The sequence below is a fragment of the Cladophialophora psammophila genome (assembly GCF_000585535.1).
Source record: "Cladophialophora psammophila CBS 110553 chromosome Unknown aczJe-supercont1.10, whole genome shotgun sequence".
Lineage (NCBI taxonomy): Eukaryota > Fungi > Ascomycota > Eurotiomycetes > Chaetothyriales > Herpotrichiellaceae > Cladophialophora > Cladophialophora psammophila.
This window is the reverse complement of record NW_006912931.1, coordinates 41,764-59,961: the sequence shown is the minus strand read 5'-3', so window position 1 is coordinate 59,961 and position 18,198 is coordinate 41,764. Positions and strand designations below refer to the sequence as shown.

The 18,198-nt window shown below is 52.0% G+C and overlaps 9 protein-coding genes across 9 annotated transcripts; all 9 read left to right on the top strand.

Annotated features, from left to right (window-relative positions):
* Positions 1-327: 327 nt before the first annotated feature.
* Positions 328-1,406, top strand: A1O5_06733 (uncharacterized protein; the record flags this gene model as incomplete). Its single annotated transcript, XM_007747324.1, has 4 exons — positions 328-589; positions 689-813; positions 909-1,155; positions 1,222-1,406. The coding sequence occupies 4 exons, from the start codon at positions 328-330 to the stop codon at positions 1,404-1,406; spliced, it is 819 nt and encodes a 272-aa protein (XP_007745514.1).
* Positions 1,407-1,898: 492 nt separating this feature from the next.
* A1O5_06732 (uncharacterized protein) lies at positions 1,899-2,895 on the top strand (the record flags this gene model as incomplete). Its single annotated transcript, XM_007747323.1, has 4 exons — positions 1,899-2,107; positions 2,167-2,265; positions 2,320-2,439; positions 2,490-2,895. The coding sequence occupies 4 exons, from the start codon at positions 1,899-1,901 to the stop codon at positions 2,893-2,895; spliced, it is 834 nt and encodes a 277-aa protein (XP_007745513.1).
* A 421-nt stretch (positions 2,896-3,316) lies between these two features.
* Positions 3,317-4,417, top strand: A1O5_06731 (uncharacterized protein; the record flags this gene model as incomplete). Its single annotated transcript, XM_007747322.1, has 1 exon — positions 3,317-4,417. The coding sequence occupies one exon, from the start codon at positions 3,317-3,319 to the stop codon at positions 4,415-4,417; it is 1,101 nt and encodes a 366-aa protein (XP_007745512.1).
* Positions 4,418-5,035: 618 nt separating this feature from the next.
* A1O5_06730 (uncharacterized protein) lies at positions 5,036-6,979 on the top strand (the record flags this gene model as incomplete). The annotated part of the gene is made up of 1 exon (XM_007747321.1): positions 5,036-6,979. The coding sequence occupies one exon, from the start codon at positions 5,036-5,038 to the stop codon at positions 6,977-6,979; it is 1,944 nt and encodes a 647-aa protein (XP_007745511.1).
* A 548-nt stretch (positions 6,980-7,527) lies between these two features.
* Positions 7,528-9,095, top strand: A1O5_06729 (uncharacterized protein; the record flags this gene model as incomplete). The annotated part of the gene is made up of 6 exons (XM_007747320.1): positions 7,528-7,695; positions 7,756-8,012; positions 8,063-8,424; positions 8,484-8,737; positions 8,788-8,881; positions 8,938-9,095. 6 exons carry the CDS (start codon positions 7,528-7,530, stop codon positions 9,093-9,095), a joined length of 1,293 nt encoding a protein of 430 aa, XP_007745510.1.
* Positions 9,096-10,314: 1,219 nt separating this feature from the next.
* On the top strand, positions 10,315-11,274 carry A1O5_06728 (uncharacterized protein; the record flags this gene model as incomplete). Its single annotated transcript, XM_007747319.1, has 1 exon — positions 10,315-11,274. The coding sequence occupies one exon, from the start codon at positions 10,315-10,317 to the stop codon at positions 11,272-11,274; it is 960 nt and encodes a 319-aa protein (XP_007745509.1).
* Positions 11,275-11,697: 423 nt separating this feature from the next.
* Positions 11,698-13,558, top strand: A1O5_06727 (uncharacterized protein; the record flags this gene model as incomplete). Its single annotated transcript, XM_007747318.1, has 2 exons — positions 11,698-11,749; positions 11,802-13,558. The coding sequence occupies 2 exons, from the start codon at positions 11,698-11,700 to the stop codon at positions 13,556-13,558; spliced, it is 1,809 nt and encodes a 602-aa protein (XP_007745508.1).
* Positions 13,559-14,253: 695 nt separating this feature from the next.
* A1O5_06726 (CDP-diacylglycerol-inositol 3-phosphatidyltransferase) lies at positions 14,254-15,324 on the top strand (the record flags this gene model as incomplete). The annotated part of the gene is made up of 3 exons (XM_007747317.1): positions 14,254-14,407; positions 14,495-14,865; positions 14,938-15,324. The coding sequence occupies 3 exons, from the start codon at positions 14,254-14,256 to the stop codon at positions 15,322-15,324; spliced, it is 912 nt and encodes a 303-aa protein (XP_007745507.1).
* Positions 15,325-17,322: 1,998 nt separating this feature from the next.
* A1O5_06725 (uncharacterized protein) lies at positions 17,323-18,039 on the top strand (the record flags this gene model as incomplete). Its single annotated transcript, XM_007747316.1, has 1 exon — positions 17,323-18,039. One exon carries the CDS (start codon positions 17,323-17,325, stop codon positions 18,037-18,039), a length of 717 nt encoding a protein of 238 aa, XP_007745506.1.
* Positions 18,040-18,198: the final 159 nt, after the last annotated feature.

Here is an 18,198-nt window from a genome sequence, read left to right as displayed (position 1 = left end):
TCGCGAGAGTCTGGTTGACTTGCCTGGAGGTGTCCTGAGCACGTCGGTTCTGAAAAAAGTTTAGGCATTCGTTGACCTCGCTTCAGCAGCTTCGGAGCCGCTGGGACCCCATCGAGGTATATAGTAACCATACTGGGTAGAGGCTAGAGCCCCTGAGTGGCTCGGTGACGTAGAGACTCCGGCGAGGCTCGGATCTCGTTTTATTGGCTAGCGTCGGCTCTGCTCCCCTTTCTATATATACCTATCCTGACAATCTGCTTGCAGGTCTGCTGGGAAACATCAGTGTCAGTGTTTCAACCAAGTAGGATCCAGAAACAATTTCAAATCATGTCTACCGCACCGCGCGTGCTCGTCCTCGGCGGACACGGCAAAGTCTCTCTCTTCCTGCAACCCCTCTTGCTCGCCAAGAAATGGGATGTCACAAGCGTCGTCCGCAACCCAGCGCACGAGGCTGAGATTTTGGCGCTCGGTAAGGACAAGCCGGGAAAGATAGAGGTGTTGGTGGATAGTCTGGACGATGTCAAGGAAGTCAGCGATGCACAGAGGGTACTGGAAAAGGTGAGGCCGGATATTGTGGTCTGGAGCGCTGGTGAGTGAGCTGCCTGGTTCATGTATCATCCTGGGGGTCCCGAGTTGTGCTCCTATCACTTTCTGCAAAGTTCGAGGTGCTGATATGGGATGTTGATAGGCGCTGGGGGAAAGGGTGGCCCGTCTAGAACGAAAGCTATAGATATGGTTGCTGCGAAATGCTATATCTCTGCGTCGCTGGCGATACCCAGCGTCAGGAAGTTTCTTATGGTTTCTTACCATGCGGTAAGTGTTTGAAGTTCCTCCACTCTTGATCCGGCCGTGCCTTGCCTGCGAATCTTTGTAGAAGGTTGCTAACACCGGCAACCGTGCAATTACAGTCTCGCAAGGGCTATCCGCCATGGTGGACCGACGAAGACAGGAAAGCCGCTGACAACATCAACCAAAACATCCTGCCACACTACTACCAGGCAAAGGTGGAGGCGGATGAGCATCTTGAGGCCCTAGCAAAGAAGAGGCTGGACAGTGGAGATAAGCAATTTCAGGCCATCAACTTGAGGCCCGGCACCTTGTCGGACAAGCCGGGCACGGGCAAGGTTGCGCTGGGAAAGACGCCGGTCAACGGGAGTAAGTCATTATTTTCGCGATCTTCCACCCTTGGACAAGCCATTTGTTGACGATTCCAAAAACAAGGTGTACCGCGGGAGGATGTAGCACGGGTGGCCGCGGCACTTTTGGACCGCAACGATACAAGAGGCTGGTTTGACCTGCTGGAAGGTGAGGAACCCATAGAGGAAGCAATCGACAGCCTTGTCAAGACCGGGCATAACGGTCTTGAAGGAGAGGATATGGAACGGATCTGGGGAAGAGAGACATAAAATCCTCCATAAAATGACAGGGACTGGCAAATCGTGTTGGCCGACTTGGCCACAGGCTCACTGCTGCTCGGCTTCTGATTGATGAGTTTGAGAGCGCTCTTAATGGACGCCTTCACACTCCTGCAAAGAGACGGTACAGACCAGGTCGTCCGTCGCCCTGGTTGATATTTCTTATCAATGATGGACTCTCTTCCAGACTCGTGGTTGCCGAGAAAGGTCTGTGGGCTTGCCCTGCCGTCACTGCTCAAGATCCATATTTGCCGACAAGGCTGATGGGATAACCTGCGAGCTGGAAGGTGAGTGGTGGAGGCAGCCTCATCGGTGTTCCGCTTGGTTCCCCCGCCCACGTGCATCAGCCTGATATTGCGTCACGATGCAACTGTCTCCAAATCTGACAAATGGAATGATATCGAGAGACCCAACTTGACCAAACCCAGGACTCGTTGTGTAATTGAGATAGAATTCTCTTAGCCTCGAAAGCACCTCGAAATCATGGGTTCAACATCACATCCTGACGCAGATATCTACCCGGAAGCAACGGGGCCTGCGGCCAAGATTGTTGCCGCACACCAGAAGGATGAGCCCATCACTTTGTACTCGGGTTGGTTCTGTCCCTTCGTTCAAAGAGCTTGGATCACCCTTGAGGAGAAGAAGATCCCGTACAAGTACGTCGAGGTCAATCCGTATCGGAAGGAGCCTAGGTCTGTATAAGATCATCGCCGCACATGATTTGACGGGTCTTTGTACCAACTGCAGACAGTTTCCTCGAGCTCAATCCCAGAGGCCTGGTCCCCACATTGGGCTGTCCTCAGGAAGATGGAACAACCAAACCACTGATTGAATCAAACATCATCTGCGAGTATGTCGTGATGGCGATCTGGGGCTCTCAGCTGCCAGCGGCTGACAACACCAGATATCTTGACGAAATGTATCCAGATCAGACGCCCCTGTGGCCACGCAATCCTTATAGGAAAGCGGTCATGAAAGTATGGGTCGACCACATAACGACCAGGATCCTCCCTGCGTACCATAGGTAGTCGTCGACGAACCTTATTTTGAGCTCAACAACTCATAGCTTAATAGGTTCCTGCAACATACAGAGAAGAGTCCATATACATTGGAGAAAGCGCGCTCTGAGCTTCTCAACGCCCTGAAGACATGGATTTCTAACGCAGATCCAGAAGGCCCGTATTTCATGGGAAAAGACTTCACCTTCGGCGATGTCGCTCTCGCTCCCTGGGCAGTGAGGATGTGGGTGCTCGACCACTTCAAGGGAGGCCTGGGAATTCCTCCTCCGGGCCAGGGTGGAGAAGACGAGCAACTGTGGAATCGATGGCGGAAATGGTCTGATGCGGTGACGTCGAGGAAATCCGTGACGGAGACGTTGAGCGACAAGGAACACTACACGCCTATATACCAGCGGTATGCGGAAGACAGGGCTATGAGTGAGATGGCTAAAGCGATTAGAGAAGGAAGAGGAGTGCCCTGAACTGATTGAGTAGAGGAGCATTCTCTAGGGGATGGGGCTTCGCCCTGGAAGAGTTGCCCGCGCCGTGGATCATGATTTCACACCAAGGAGCGCCGTAGCTTAAAGTATAAGACTGAGCCGTTGAGAAGTCTTTTCATTCAATCGGAGCTGGCAAAGCTATACAACTGCAGGGGCATTGGCGGTGAAGTTCAAAGACACTTCCAATAGTTGGGGGCGGCGGAAAATTCCTTGGCGTGTTTCGCGTACAAACGTTGCACATGGCTCAACGTCCACTCATTTCAATCCACATACCTATATTTCCACCAGCCTCACGCCATTCTTCCATACTCTACGGCAAGACCCATCGAGGTATGGCAGAGGTGCCTATGTTCATCGATAGCGGTTGAAGTAGGGGCGTTCTGTTTCCGACCTCTGAACCAAAATGCCACGCGCTCCTCGAAGAGCAGCGCGTCAAGCCGGGCACAATGAAATCACAACGACGCCGACTCGGAACACCTTGACTGCGGAAATCCCACCCTTTATGCTCGAAACTCCTCCTCATGCTCCCTTCCTAACCACCCCTGTACCTCCGTCGAACAATCCAGGCAATTCTATTGTCCCAGCAACCAACGCCCAGCGCCGCCGGCAAGGCCGAAACGAACCGACACCCACCACTAATGGCAATGGAAATGTTCAGAATGAGGTTTCGGATGAAACACAGATGTCGCAGAATGCACTTGGCTCCACAGCTTCAGAAGGTGGTCACGCAGATGACCAGTCGCTCCTTGAATCTGTCCACCATGATGTCGAAGATGCCAGACAGCTCAAGGGTCTGCGGGATATCTCATCGTTGGCAACGTGGACATTGTCCTCCGCAAAACCGGGCTGTGGACTGCCTCAACTTCGAAACCCGAGTCCTACTCTCTTCTGGCAGAGTGACGGGCCGCAGCCTCATACTCTGACATTGCATTTCTTCAAGCTTGTCGCGATTGTTAAAATGCGGATCTATCTGGACTTTGAGCTTGATGAGTCGTATACCCCTACGAAAATGAAGTTTTTCGCGGGCATGTCGGAGGGCAATCTGGTTGAGTTTGGCACGTGGGAAGTCAACGACAGTGTCGATTTGGAAACAGGCGAGGCGCACAGCAGTCTCGAAAGTTTAAGAGGTTGGGTCGACGTGCCCCTGAAAGGTGTGGGCGGAAGAGAACCCCACCACCATAGAAACTCGGCTCTGGTGGACGGCCAGGGAGAGCCGACGCTTTATCCCCTCCGATATGACCTTGAGGAGCAGCCAGGAGGAGATGTGCTGAAGGCGATGGTGGTACAGATTCGTATCTGCGAGAACCACCAAAATGGCAAGGATACCCATGTTCGGGGATTCCAGGTGTTTGCACGAGATTACAGCAACCATGCAGAAATGAAGAGCAATGTGAGAAAGGGAAAAGGGAGCAAACAGACGCAGACGCTGGAGGGTGATGAAGATGTTGGCAAGCTTGTTGGCCTCCAAGCAGCGGACTGGATGGGTGATCCAGAGGTGCGATAGACGATGCATGACTTTGATGACTTCTGCTACGACAAGGATACCACCGGTTGAAAGCATGGAATGGGCGTACAGGGACGGAATCACTACCATAATTCTCCAGAGTTGTTTTGAAAGGTGCGCTGCAGTATTGGCACAGGAAGAGAGCTCATTGAGTACGATTTATGAGACACCACGCATACACACCTCACACCTCACACACCTCACATACCTCACCTGCGGCCTTCTTCACCCTTCACTCTTCTCTTCACTCTGCATTCTTCAAGTGCAGCCACACCACCACCCACCTCTCCTGCGGTTTCATCTCACTTGTCTATCACCACTCAGATTGCAATTCTCACCCTCGGCCTCAACGCCTACCTTCCTAAATAGCGTACGAAATGATCAGCCTACGTGTATCTATCCTACTTCTTCTTTGCCCCATCATTTGTCTGCCGCTATGGGTTCTTGTAGATAAGATTCCTCAAGGTCAGGATCACAGGATCAGTTGGGCCCCTTTGGCCTTCGAAACAATGCTAATGAGTGATATCAGATGCCTGGGTTGAGGAACGATGTGATAATCTTCCCTACCAAGCTCGATCGTCGTCGGCAGCGGGTCGAGTCTCAATCCCTATGAGTTGCATGCTCCAACCCTACGACTCGACCAAGCTCGAGTCCTGCCTCTCCGTGCAGCACCTCATATTCTTCGGTGGTGCCAAAGCTCGTCAGCTCTTTTGGACTGTCGCCGCAAAGCTGGATCGCCATCAAGCTCAAAATGCTAGTCAAGGTCTGGAAAACAGTCTCGAAGGCGCTACAACATTCAAGTCAGCCGGGGCGGGAATCATTCATGTCTGGGACCCTGCGTTCAACTCAACTCGTCATGCCCTGCTTGGGACCAGACCAACAGACAACGACGAGGCCCCTGCAGACTACCCGTGGATGATGGACGACATTCACTTCTTTTTCGATGAAGACGGTGTCCATCTCACCGATGAGGCTGCACCTTTCCATGCCGACCTCGTGTTGAATTATTTCTGCAACAAGTTTGTCGGCGTGCCATCGAAATTTTCTCAGGCATACTGCTGTGCCCCGTATGTCGGCCCAAATGTTGTGCAGAAGATGCTGCTTTTCATGGGTTCATGTGGGATTGTCCATCACCTCCTTTCGCTCTTTGTCTGCAGAAGGCATGCCACTAGCCATGAAAATGACTGGCTGTCGTTCCCAGAAACGCCCAGAGTCGCTGGGGCAATAGCTACAATTTCAGTTGCTGTACTATATTGCTTCGTGGCCGACCGTACAGCCTTGTTCGACAAAGCTCCAAAATTGCTTGAGCTGGGCAAATTCATGTGCTTCACCGGTCTCGCTCTGCTCGCAGGTCTGGTCACGTTCAAGCCAAGTCAGGCTCAGCATGAGACTGCCGATGATTGCATGACTGCACTGCCAAACTATCGTCGAGTGCTCTCTAGGCAGCAGACAGAGGAGTGGAAAGGGTGGATGCAAATCGTCATCCTTCTGTACCACTACTTCGGTCTGTCGAAAGTCCTTTGGGTCTATCAATTTGTCCGCCTGTTGGTCGCTTCTTACTTATTCATGACTGGATTTGGACACACCGCCTATTTCATCACCACGAACGACTTCACATTTCGCAGGGTCGCGAGTGTCTTGCTGAGGACCAACTTACTCAATATCCTTCTCGCTTTTGTCATGGGAACTCGATATGACTTGTACTACTTCCCCGTGTTGACCAGCTTGTGGTTTCTCATCGTCTGGGCAACAGTCCCGAGGACTGTGGCACCTGGCGTAGACATGCATTGGTTTCTCCGCCGCACTGTCATATCTGCAACACTGGTCAGACTCATTCTAGGAGCCAACAATATCATTGAGCCGGCGCTGAACGCCCTCGGCAGCCTCGGCTTGGGCCTTCCTGAAATCGATGGACGTGAGTTGTTCTTCAGATTTGGCCTCGATGCGTACATTGTCTTCGTTGGTATGATCACCGCAGTTCTTTATGCGCGGTACGACACTTGGCACGGCCTCCAGTCTCATAAAACTGCAGGGACGCTCATCCATTGGTCGCAGCTGGCTTCGAGATTGACAACACCGGGCGCGGCATCTGTCATGTTAGCATATTTGATATTCTGCGGCGCTTTTCCAGACAAGTTTCGCTACAATGAATGGCATCCTTTTGTCTCGCCATTGCCCGTGCTGGCTTTCATTGTTCTCAGAAATTCGACTCGAAAGTTATCTGCGTCCCACAGCCGACTCTTTGCATGGTTTGGCCGCTGTTCTCTAGAAACCTTTGTCTTCCAGTATCACACATTGCTTGCCGCCGACTCTCGCGGCTTGCTACGTCCGAGACTAGCCGCCTGCAAACTAATCGGTCGACAGACCTGCCGAGGCGTGTTTGAAATGTTGGAGACTGCAATCATGGTTGCGGTGTTTCTCTGGATGAGCGCTGCCACTGCAAATGCTCTGTCGATAATCACCAAAAGTCTCGTCGGTCTCGGAGCTAAGGCACTGGTCGCCTTTGTTGGCCTATGGATACTCAACTTGGCGTGGAGTTCATCGGCTGCTGGAACCGCATAATACTGTTGGGTCCTCTTGGTTAATTCCGCCCTTGAAGATCCACCATACCAGAATCAGAATCCTTCTCCAAATTCGAGGCTCGTCTACTCCACACTTTCGGCACGTTGTCTCGTTGTGAGCTGGCGGCGGAGAAGAACGCAGATCAAACCGAAATTCAAGATGACCTTGATGCCATATGAGTCAATGATCGAAAAGAGAAAACATATTGTACTGACCAGACTATGGTTTAATCCCTAGGTTCCCGAACGTAATGGCGTGTTCGTACGTCGGACATCGTACCTGCCGATCTCACATTTGTTTCAACACGAAGGTCCATTGTCAAATGGGATGTTACCCCGGCAAATCTGTGCCGTGCGGTCTTCGGAGGCGATGTGGATTTGAACTTGCCTCCACATCTCACTACTCTCTAGACCCGAATATCTAGATGTCCCGGCCCCGGAAATTCCTTGCTTGAAGGCATACTGGTTGTTTGTGTTACATGTACCGCACAATCTCTCAATTAAATCGAACCTCAATCAAGGCGGTACGAAGTCTTGCGGTCAATCAAAATGGGTGAGGACAAGCCAGAAGGAGACAGCGAAGGGGTTGCCGTTCAAGTTCCCCTCCAGCCGGGAGAGTCTGTTGCAGCTTTCGATGCATCTTTTGAACCGCCTTACGGATGGGTTGTCTGCATAGCCATGCATTTGATCAATGGCTTCACCTGGGGAATCATTGCGGTATGGATACTTAGCCCACAGATCTATCCTACAGTGACTTACTTCTAACCATTTGACTAGTCCTATGGTGTTTACCTCTCATACTATATTGATCATTCCATATTCCCTGGTGCCTCAGATCTGGACTACACTTTTATCGGCGGCGTCAACTTTGCTTGTGCCATGCTGTGCGGGCCAGTCGTCAACTTGTTTGTCCGGAGACTTGGGACGCATGTGCCTATGTACTGCGGCTGCATCATGTTTGCAGGGGGATTCGTTGCTGCGTCGTTCGCCACAGAATTTTGGCATCTTGTTTTGACACAGGGGATCCTGGTCGGGTACGTGGCTGAAGCGTTCTGCTACGTTGTGTCATGCTAATGCCTTCCAGACTGGGAACTGGCTTTTCGTGGTTACCTGCCACTCCCATCCTCCCCCAGTGGTTTAATAGGAATCGGAGCCTAGCACAAGGAATCGCAGCAGCAGGGAGCGGCGTTGGGGGAATCATCTTTTCTGCCGCAACGACACCCATGATCCACAATCTCTCGCTTGCTTGGTCGCTTCGGATTACTGGCATCCTTTCATTTGGGGTTCTATTCACCGCATGTTCGTTGATCCGAGACCGAAACAAAAAAATCCGCCCAAGCTTCAAAGCCATAGACACAGATCTCCTGAAAAGGTATCGGGTCTGGTTGCTTATTGTGTACACGTTCTTCTCGGTTCTCGGATATATCGTGGCCATCTATTCTCTAGGTAGACCTTCCTCTCATCTCATCAAGTCTCACGCCAACGCATAACTTACCTACTTCTAGGCGCATTCGCAACATCAATTGGATTGACGCAGGATCAAGGCGGGATCGTGATTACTATCATGAATGTCGGAACTGCAATCGGAAGGCCTTTCGTTGGCGTCCTTAGCGATCGATTTGGCAGGATGACAGTGGCATGCCTCCTGACCGCGTCAAACACTGTGCTAGCATATGCGATCTGGATTCCTGCTGACTCTTACGGCGTGCTCATCTTCTTTGCTCTTGTTGTGGGCGCCACCAGTGGTGTATATTGGGGTGTACGAATCCAATATCAATACTGTTTCCAGTTATGCTAACCTGTCTTTAGACCATTGCACCTCTTTGCGCCGAGGTCGTCGAGCTGAAAGAACTCCCATCAGCACTTAGCCTAATGTGGGTGACTGTGTCCATGCCTGCTTTATGTGAGTTTCCCCGTCGATTGTTAACCTGGTGGAGCACTAGCTCATTCTGCGTGCAGTTTCAGAAGCAATTGCATTGGAAATCCGCCGACCTCACTCGTCTCGTCCATATCTATGGCCTCAAATCTATACTGGCTTGGTGTTCCTGATTGCTAGTCTCTTCATGTTCGAACTCCGCCGGCAAAAATGGGGCTTCAGCAGGGAGAGGCACAGATGAATGCTTTCTACACAATGTTGGAGTTAAAAGGTGATTCACACATTCACGGACTTCGTCCTGTCCACCGACATTTGACTTACGGCTTCGTGTTGTGGGGAGTGTGTCGGATCCACAGCATGTCCTTCATAGTTCAAAAGCAGGTCGAATATAAGGGCTTGTTATGATCCAAGGGTCAATTCGCTAGACTCTGGAGATTACCTACCCTTCCACCTATTCAGATTTCGCGCTCGACAAGCGTCTTTCCTGATCCGATCTTCACGCATTGGGTTGACCAGTCAAGCCAGAAATGCTTGAGTTGTCACTCCAGTGGCCGAATACAAAAGCCGTCTGCGACATATGATGGATCGAATGTGGCGGAACCAGGAGGCGAGGATTTTCAGCGCTAGACCGTGTCAATCAAAAGTTAGTCTCCTGATCCATGCCGACACTCTCAGCGTTACCTCGATGCTCTGGCCCAAAGAAAGTTGGTTCTTCCGATGGAAGCTGTACTTCAACAGTTCCACTCCAGCATATTCTACACCACAGCGCAAGGTATCGGAATTCTCGCACCAGTTCCATAACCCTCAGAGCGTACAGCAAATGATTACCTTGACAGGTCAATTGAAAATAGTGAGGATTTACCTGTGACGCTCAAAAAGGGCCACTGTTTATGCGACTCGGTATCGTAGTCCGCCATCGAGACTGTTTATGAAAATGCATATAATGGTGCTGCTTAGCGGCGATCAATTTGTCCCGTGGACTGGGCGGGCCATTCCTCCGACAAATCCAACCCCAGTTAGATGATCACGTTTGTGTTGCTAGTACTCGAGTACCGGAGTACTCGGGCAGATCATGTCTCGTGCGTCCAGTCCAGGCGGAAATACCCCATAGGTGACGTGGGAATGAGGGATGTTGATAGGAGGGTTATACTGAGGAAAGTCTCAAAGATCCCGCCGTAAGGCTACCAACCGTAAGGCTACCAACCGTAAGGCTGCGAGGCTCGACCTAGCCTGCGCCAGGGAGATGCCTCGGCAATATCCACCCACGGATACACATTGTAGGGTACATAAGTATGTAACTAGTCCTATCTAATCATCAAAAGCCGAAACGTTTTCGACATTACATACTGTAGTAGTGTACGTTCTTGTTGTACATATCTTTGTTGTTCTCTATACCATCTGCCACTTTCGCAGTATACCGTCGAATATGTCACGATAGTGGCCGGCTTGCGCAATAAAACATGCCCGTGACCGAAATCTATATCCTCCGGCATGGCCACCGGCTTGCCTGGTCCTTGAACCCGAGAACGGGCAAGTACACTTCAAACCACCCGTTCCCGACACGCCTGCCAGCAGATCCTCCTCTGGCGTCGCATGGTGTTCGTCAGGCGCAAGAGACTGCAGCACATCTCGGCGAAGCGTTCGCCGATATGATCAAGCAAGACCGGTTGAGGGTATACTCGAGCCTCTTTTATCGATGTCTCGAAACACTACACCCGGTGATGGAGGCCATACTTGCACAAGTGCCGGCGCCTGATGTCAAAAGGAGGAGAAACCTACAAGTCCGCGGCGAAAGGGGGCTGGGCGAGTGGTTCGGCCGGGCCTGGTTTGTCCAACCTCGACCCGCGGATCCAGAGAGACTACGGAATGAGTTCTTCCCCTGGCTGGACGAGTCATACTCTTCGCGGATTATCCCTCCGGAGAATGGAGAACGGATTCACGAACTGCACGACCGCGTGGCACGCGCGTTGGCAAGGGTCATACAGGATGTGGATGAGGAGTATTCGCGAGCTGGGAGGGGCGACGAAGACGTGGCCGTGTTGATTTGTGGACATGCTGCCCCGATCATTGCGAGTGGGAGGGCTTTGACTGGTGAGGTGCCCGAGGACTGGGATGAGGAGGACTTCCGGTGTTTTACGTGCGGGATCAGCAAATTCGTGAGACGGAAACTGCCCCCTCCCTCTAGAGATGAGAAAGGGGCGGATGAAGATTACTGTTACCATGATGAGGACTGGAGGAATAATGGCATGGGCGTGGCCGGCGGTTGGGATTGCATCTGGAACAGCGATTGCCGTCACTTGAGTCAAGGGGAGGAGAGAGGATGGCATTTCCACGGTGACGAGAGTTTCGATTCTTACGAGGATTTACAGGCGAGACCGATCAAGACGTCGGACGGGAGTGTTCCTCAGTCGAAGTTATGAAGGTTGTCTCTGGTGGTGCGCTGGGACGGAGGGTTTGCATGATCGGGACAAAGACGAGGGTTATCCCCTCTATAGAACGATAGAGGTAGAACATAGAGAGGCATCGGGTTGTGTTGGGTTTGTGCACTGAGGCGAGCACGGCTGGTGGTGAACGTGTGGCTTGAATTGTCCTGTTCAATGCTCGGTTTGGCGGACCAAGCGCAAAATGCGACTCGCCTCCGCAAAAGGACGAAAACCTTGGAACTTTCATCCACCGTCCAGCCGCGATTTCATCATCGCTTCTTGTACCCGGTCTTTTACGCGACGACAAATTCTTTTCTGCTTCTTCTCCCCGGCCTGCCGTGTTTGCCATTCTTCTGCTTCAATAATGGCCGCTCCCTCTCAGTAGGACGATGGCGGGTGTGAAGGGCCTTGTTCTCAGCCATGTCCGCTCCCGGCAGCAGAACATTGCTCCATTCTACCGATTGCTATTATGGTAGTTTCCCCTTCCCTTTCCCTCGAGGCCCTGGTGTCCTGACTACTGGCAGACCTTCTCGCGACTTTCATCCGACAGACTCGCCCCCAAACACGAACCAGCCTCCGAGACGTTCAGCAACAGCGCCGGCATTTCCATGATTACTTTGTCACCCATCTCCCTTCGTCCTCCCTTCATCCCGACTCGCGTTCTCTGACCGGCCTTGCCCACAAGTTTCCGCGGCAGGCATCCACTCCGCATACTCCTGATGGCAAATCTGCTCCCGCTACCCATCCCTCGGTTTCTCGAGACACCACTGTGGTGCGCATCCCGCTCAAGAGTGCAAAACATCATTATGGCGCCTCGGTCTCCCGAGGTAGCAGACCCTACAATGAGGATTCCCATCAAGCGGGCGTCATCGAGCTCCCCGCGTTTGCTAAAAAGGCGCCGCAGTCCCTCACCTTGAGCAAAACTCCAGGAGAGGGCACTTCTGCCCATGGGGCGTCCGGCGATCCTCAGATCTTCTATTTTGGCGTCTTTGACGGACACGGGGGGGCAGCGTGCAGCGATTTCCTCAGGGAGTCACTGCACGATTACATTGAGAAATCGGCCGAGCTGTTTGAATTGAGGTCGAGCTTGAAGAAGCTCGATAGGAAGCGATGCGGACAGGCGCCGATAGTTGGGGGACTGGACGGAGACGAAAAGCAGCAAAAAGAGGGCAAAAAGGCACTAGACATCTTAGAAGTCAACAGTGACGACCGCAAACTAGATGGGAACGCCCAGTCGGAGGACGGGAGGAATAAGCCATACCCGGGTGATCCTCCTCTCATCCAGAGCGCCAACAAACAGAATATCCGACAGCTGGAGAAGGAGCTGACAAGGAATTGGAAAGACCTCGTGGGCGGGTACTTTCGCCGTTTCAAGCCTGCCTATTTTTCCATCTACAGCGGCTATCAGAAGTTGGGCGAGGAGTCGGATCCCATGAGACAAGCGGGTGAAGACATCAACTGTGGCGTCGGTATTGAAGAGGTCATGACCTATGCATTTCTCAAAGCCGATTACGATTTCGTGGCGGCTCAAGCAGCAAAGAATTCTGAAAGCGCGGACAACACGAGAGCCGAAAGGCCACTGAACGAAGGGGACATTCTGGGTGAACCTAGCAAGGTGGCCGCACACATCGGCGGACCTAACAGGTTTAGAGGCGGAAGCACTTGCAGCGTGGCCATGGTGTCGACGCCCTCCCCTACGCCATTTTGGAATCCGGCGACCACATCGACGATCCTGGTGGCTCACGTTGGAGACACAAGGATCGTCCTATGCTCTACAGTGACAGGGGAGGCAGTACCCCTGACCACAAACCATCATCCATCGTCGCCAGTGGAGAGCAACAGACTTAGAAGGTATGCAGCGTCATTTGTGACCGACTCTTTTGGCGAGGAACGGATCTTGGGCCTTGCCAATACTCGAGCATTCGGAGACATCTCTTCGAAGAGGATCGGCGTCAGCGCAGAACCCGAGATCAAGAGAGTCGAATTAGGACCAGCCGAGTATTCCTTCATGGTCTTGATGTCGGACGGCGTGTCTGGCACACTGGAAGACCAGGAAGTCGTGGACATTGTCAAAGAAGCCAAAACCCCCGAGCAGGCCGCGCGAGACGTGGTCAATTTCGCTACGGAGGTGACCACCGACGGGGACAATGCCACTTGCCTTGTAGTAAGGATGGGTGGATGGGAGCGGCGACAAGAAGGGGGTAATGGAAGCCTGGGAACCAAGGAGATGCGGGACTTTAAGAGACAACAGGCTGCTGATCCCAGGAGTCGACAGCAATAGAAGGATGGATGGAAGCCCTGTAGGCAGACTATTTATTTATTTGGTGTAAATACCTGTCGAGCCTATGTACATGTCGAGATGCTGACAAGCAACTCCATCCCCATTAACCATTTGGTCATCCGAGCTGCCAGTCCGTACTAATTGTCCACTTAGGGAGCATAATTACTACGTAGAAGGGGAGAAGAAGAAAGCCGGCGCTGACATTGATTCGTCCGTATTCGCATCACTCCATCCGCGGTTCCGGAAGCCGCAGCGACCAAAGAGACGGAGATCTCAAACCAAGTGCTCAACACGAAATACTTAATGGCCCTCTTCTGGCCCGCCTTCTTTCCGAGTTTGTTCTTGTGTTAATCTGTCTTTGTTCATTGATCCTCATTCGTGTGTCTGTCCATCTGTCCGCTGAATCAGCGAGTTGATCACGCCTCCAAGAATCCACTGGAGCGAGCAAAGCGAGAGAGACACAACGCGACTTGGGGGCCCATCCCGCGCCCGCCCGGCAGCAAAAGCAACAGTCTCTTCGATACAGGCCTCCTTATCAGACCGGCTTGTCCCATTGCTGCTTTCTTCTTCTTCCTAGACCTGATCGAGCAGGTGTTCACGAGACTCAACGTTCTTTCCTCCTTGCTCCCAGTGTCTCCCTACCTAGATCCCACTCTCAGGAACGCGCAATTGTCTGCTGCAGAGCCCGACTTATCATGGGACAAAAGGACGAAGTCGCGGAAGCGAACGGCCATGCTGTGGGTGTAAACGGGCACGCAAAGGCAAATGGCACCGCCTCAAAGAGAAGGAAAGCGGAAGAGGACATGTATGAGGACGAGAATATCTTTCTCTTCATCCCCAACATAATCGGTATGGACGATACACATTGAACGGAGATCTTCCTGCGCCATGTCTCTGGTGAGAACCAAGATCTGACCAAATCTGCTACTGCGATAGGTTATGCCCGAATCATCCTCGCCGTCGCCTCTCTCTACTACATGCCCTTGCACCCTCGCACCTGCTCCGCCCTGTACAGTTTCTCCTGCATTCTCGACGCCGCAGACGGCCTTGCTGCGCGCCGATATAACCAGTCCACAACCTTCGGCGCGGTGCTGGACATGGTCACAGACCGCTGCACCACCTCTTGTTTGCTTGTTTTCCTCGCCTCCGCGTTTCCCAGATGGTCGATTTTGTTTCAGGGACTGATCAGTCTTGATTTGGCGAGTCACTATGTCCACATGTATGCGACTTTGACCATGGGCGGGCAGAGTCACAAGAAAGTCGAGGCGAGTCGGAGCTGGATTTTGCATTTGTACTACACGAATAAGGTGCGTATCTGGGGGCAATTAGTTTTCGGTCTCAACGGTGATGGCTGACTCATGGCGGTGGGGATGTGACAGGTCGTGCTCTTCATGTTCTGCGCCCTTAACGAACTGTTCTTCATCGCACTCTACCTGCTCTCCTTCTCCTCCCCTCTCTTGTCTCCCTCGCTCCTAGTCACCAGCGAGAACGGCATGTCATCCACCCAACCCGGGTCACCCGCACATCCCAAACCGAGCGCCATCTTCGTCAATCCTTGGAGCGCAGGCGCAATGGAAATGGCGCGCGCGAACAAGATGGATAGCACCATTCCTTGGATCTTGGCAGGAATCAGTTTCCCCGTCATGTTTGGAAAGCAGATAATTAATGTCATTCAGCTGGTGAAGGCCAGTAAGTGGTTGGGCGAGGGAGACGTGGCAGCGAGAAGAAAGGCGGGGATCACAAAGCTGAAGAAGAAGAGGGCGTAAAAAAGATGGCCTGCGACATCCTGCAGAACGAAACTTTGCTGTGGGCTATGTCCGAGCGGCTTCGCACACCCAATCCGCCGATAGAACTGCTCGGGCAGATGGGCGTGGTGACTTGAGGACGGCAGCCACCGCAACTGGTAGACGGAGCCACACACGGCAGGCCATCCGGCATCGACGAACGTCGTCGGATGGACTGTTGTGTTTGAGAGGCCGCGTTAGAGGCGCGAGAACGGCAAATGTCGCTCGGCTCCCACGAGAGTCTGGTGGGAAAGCAGCAGAGGAGGATTTCAATTTTTGGCGATATCAATCATTTCAGCAAGACGGGGGCATGACGGGCGACCGAGGCGGACATGGACAGTGGCGAACGGACCAGAATCGGAGTTTCAGCGCCGAGATAGGATAGGGACACTGGCGCGAGAGGGATGAGGTGCGACATCTCATCCCGGTCTTTCTCCAGCGATCTTCTGGGTTGGAGTCTGGTGGATGGAATGGAGCAGATGGGATTGAGTTCTCACGGTCGAGAAATGTACATGTCAGAGATTACCTATGCATGGTTACATATATATTTTAGTATTTCTACATATTAATTGGAGGATAAACAGAATTACCACATGGATTTCGCATACCACCACATATTGTCCGAGTAGCACTGTTGACAAGGTGATCGGACACAGGTTACGTATGAGCACCATTGGCTCACGTATCTAACTACTTCGTGTATAGCTACGAGTTATAATCCGCGGGGGCATATATATATATATATATATATACCGCTATAGGAACTAACATAAACACCTATCTTCCCATCTCTCTCGCCAGTGCTCCGTCCTTTTTAAAATCATTCTATCCACGAGGTAGGTCGCTAGTCTTACTAATAAAATTAACCTAGATTTATATATATATATATTTTATTCTTCACTATCGATGCTAATTCCCCGCACTAGGTATTTCGTAAGTATTTTAACGCGTACTTATTCTAATAGTGTGGATCAAAATATAATATAATATATTAAATACTTCCTTACTTTTTCTCTTTCTCTAGAACTCTTTATAGATTTCTTTTTATTCCATCGTATCGAATTAATCACCCAGGGGAAAAGGGAAAAAAACAGCAAAAACTTAGCATTAGACCGTGCCTAGGACATGGTCATATTGCTAAGAAACTGATCCTCATCTACTGTTTTACAGGGCGCCCACAACGGTAGATTAAGGCCGTTTTTGTTTTCTCTTTGAGTCATGGCAGCCTTGCAACCCCCCTTCAAGAAGTCCCGTGCCAAGAGACCCAGGGTGGGTTGACAAAGGGCACTGGCCAAAGTGCCTTTTTGCTCTTCCCCAGGGGGTTGGTTTTTTGTCTCAATCCGGCGAGAGAGAGAGAGAGAATGAAACCCGTCGGTTTCGAACTCAGAGCCGGTCCCCTCAGTGTCTTTCAATCTCTGTATCTCTCTGCATATGTCCCAGCGCCGGGATGTCTGCGGAGTATCATACGGTGAGAAGGTCCTTGTAGTCTCAGTGGTCATTCTGAGTTCTTTTGTACCTGGTCAAGGGTACATCCCTCGGAGTGCCGACCAGAATTGTGCAGGTGTATCTTACATTCTGCTTTTTTCCGCATTCACAGGGGTCATCACCTTGGCGCATGGATGTGGAGGTGGTATCGATGTGCAGGGAGGACTCCCGGAGGAGCGGGCGCCCGCTTGAACAGGTGCCAGTGAAGATGTTGTCGAGATGGTCGCTAAGGCAGGTACTTCACCTTCTTTGGGTCCGTTGAGAGAACACTTTTAATTCTGCTCATCCACTGACGGTCGATTCTCTCTGGCTCTGTGTTCCAACTCGATTTCACGCGACAATTCTCTGTGCCACGCCGCCGACACCCAGGAACGAGGTGAGTCCCAGCGAGGATGTCTTCTCGAAAGCGTGTCTGACTGGTGTCTGGTTGTTTTCTAACCGGCAGCGGGTGCCACATTCGCTTCTCTTGCGCACTCGAGTAAGATACCGCTCTAAATGCGAGCGCGTGAGCCTCTTTTCTTGACCCGTGAGGAGATCTTGCGCGGACGAACGCAGATCCCAAAGTGCCTTGCTGGTCAGCCGCTGTCGAGAGAGCAAGGGGGCAAGGCGAAGGCAGAACTTGACGTCACACGGTACATCTTCGACGAAGAGTGGTTTGCTGGAAACCTGGACGTTGAGAAAGACAAGGGCGACAACAGGACGAAATGTTTGTGTGGAGAAAAGATCAAAAGACAGCAGAGCCGCTACACACTGCGCTCCGAGGATATGAAAATGGATGCCTATCCCCCTTACCTCAAGGTAAGTGGGGCCGAGACCATACTGGTGAAAGGCAGCACATCTCAGTTCATCATGCAGCTGCATGAGGGAGCTCTCTCTGCCGACAACATTGCACATATGTTGGCCACACAATTCCAGACGGAAAACTACTCTCCTGCCGAGGTAGAATCCATTATCCAGCGTTGCACCAGGCTGGGTCTCAACTCGAGATCACCGTCTGCTGCGCAAAGCTGGGAGAACGAACCGATTGAAGGCTGGTGGTATAAGGAGGACGGTTACTGCGAAGTACTGAGAAGGCAACGCCCCGTGGGACAGGATATCTGCGGTTATGACTGCGAAGATGGCTGGTGGAGGGACAGGCAGTCGGAGGAGCATCGAGACTGGGAGAGATGGGGTTGTCGTGAAATTGGCCAAGAGCGTTGGAGAGGAGAGTAGTGTCGCCCATAATATCTCTATGTACAAAGCATAGATTCCAGGCGCTGGGCCCGGGGGGGGGGATGATTCAAACCGCACATAATGGCAAGAGGATGGCAAGGCTGGAAACCTAGGGGAAATATTGACGAACCGATGGCTCGGCTTTCGAAAACGTATCGA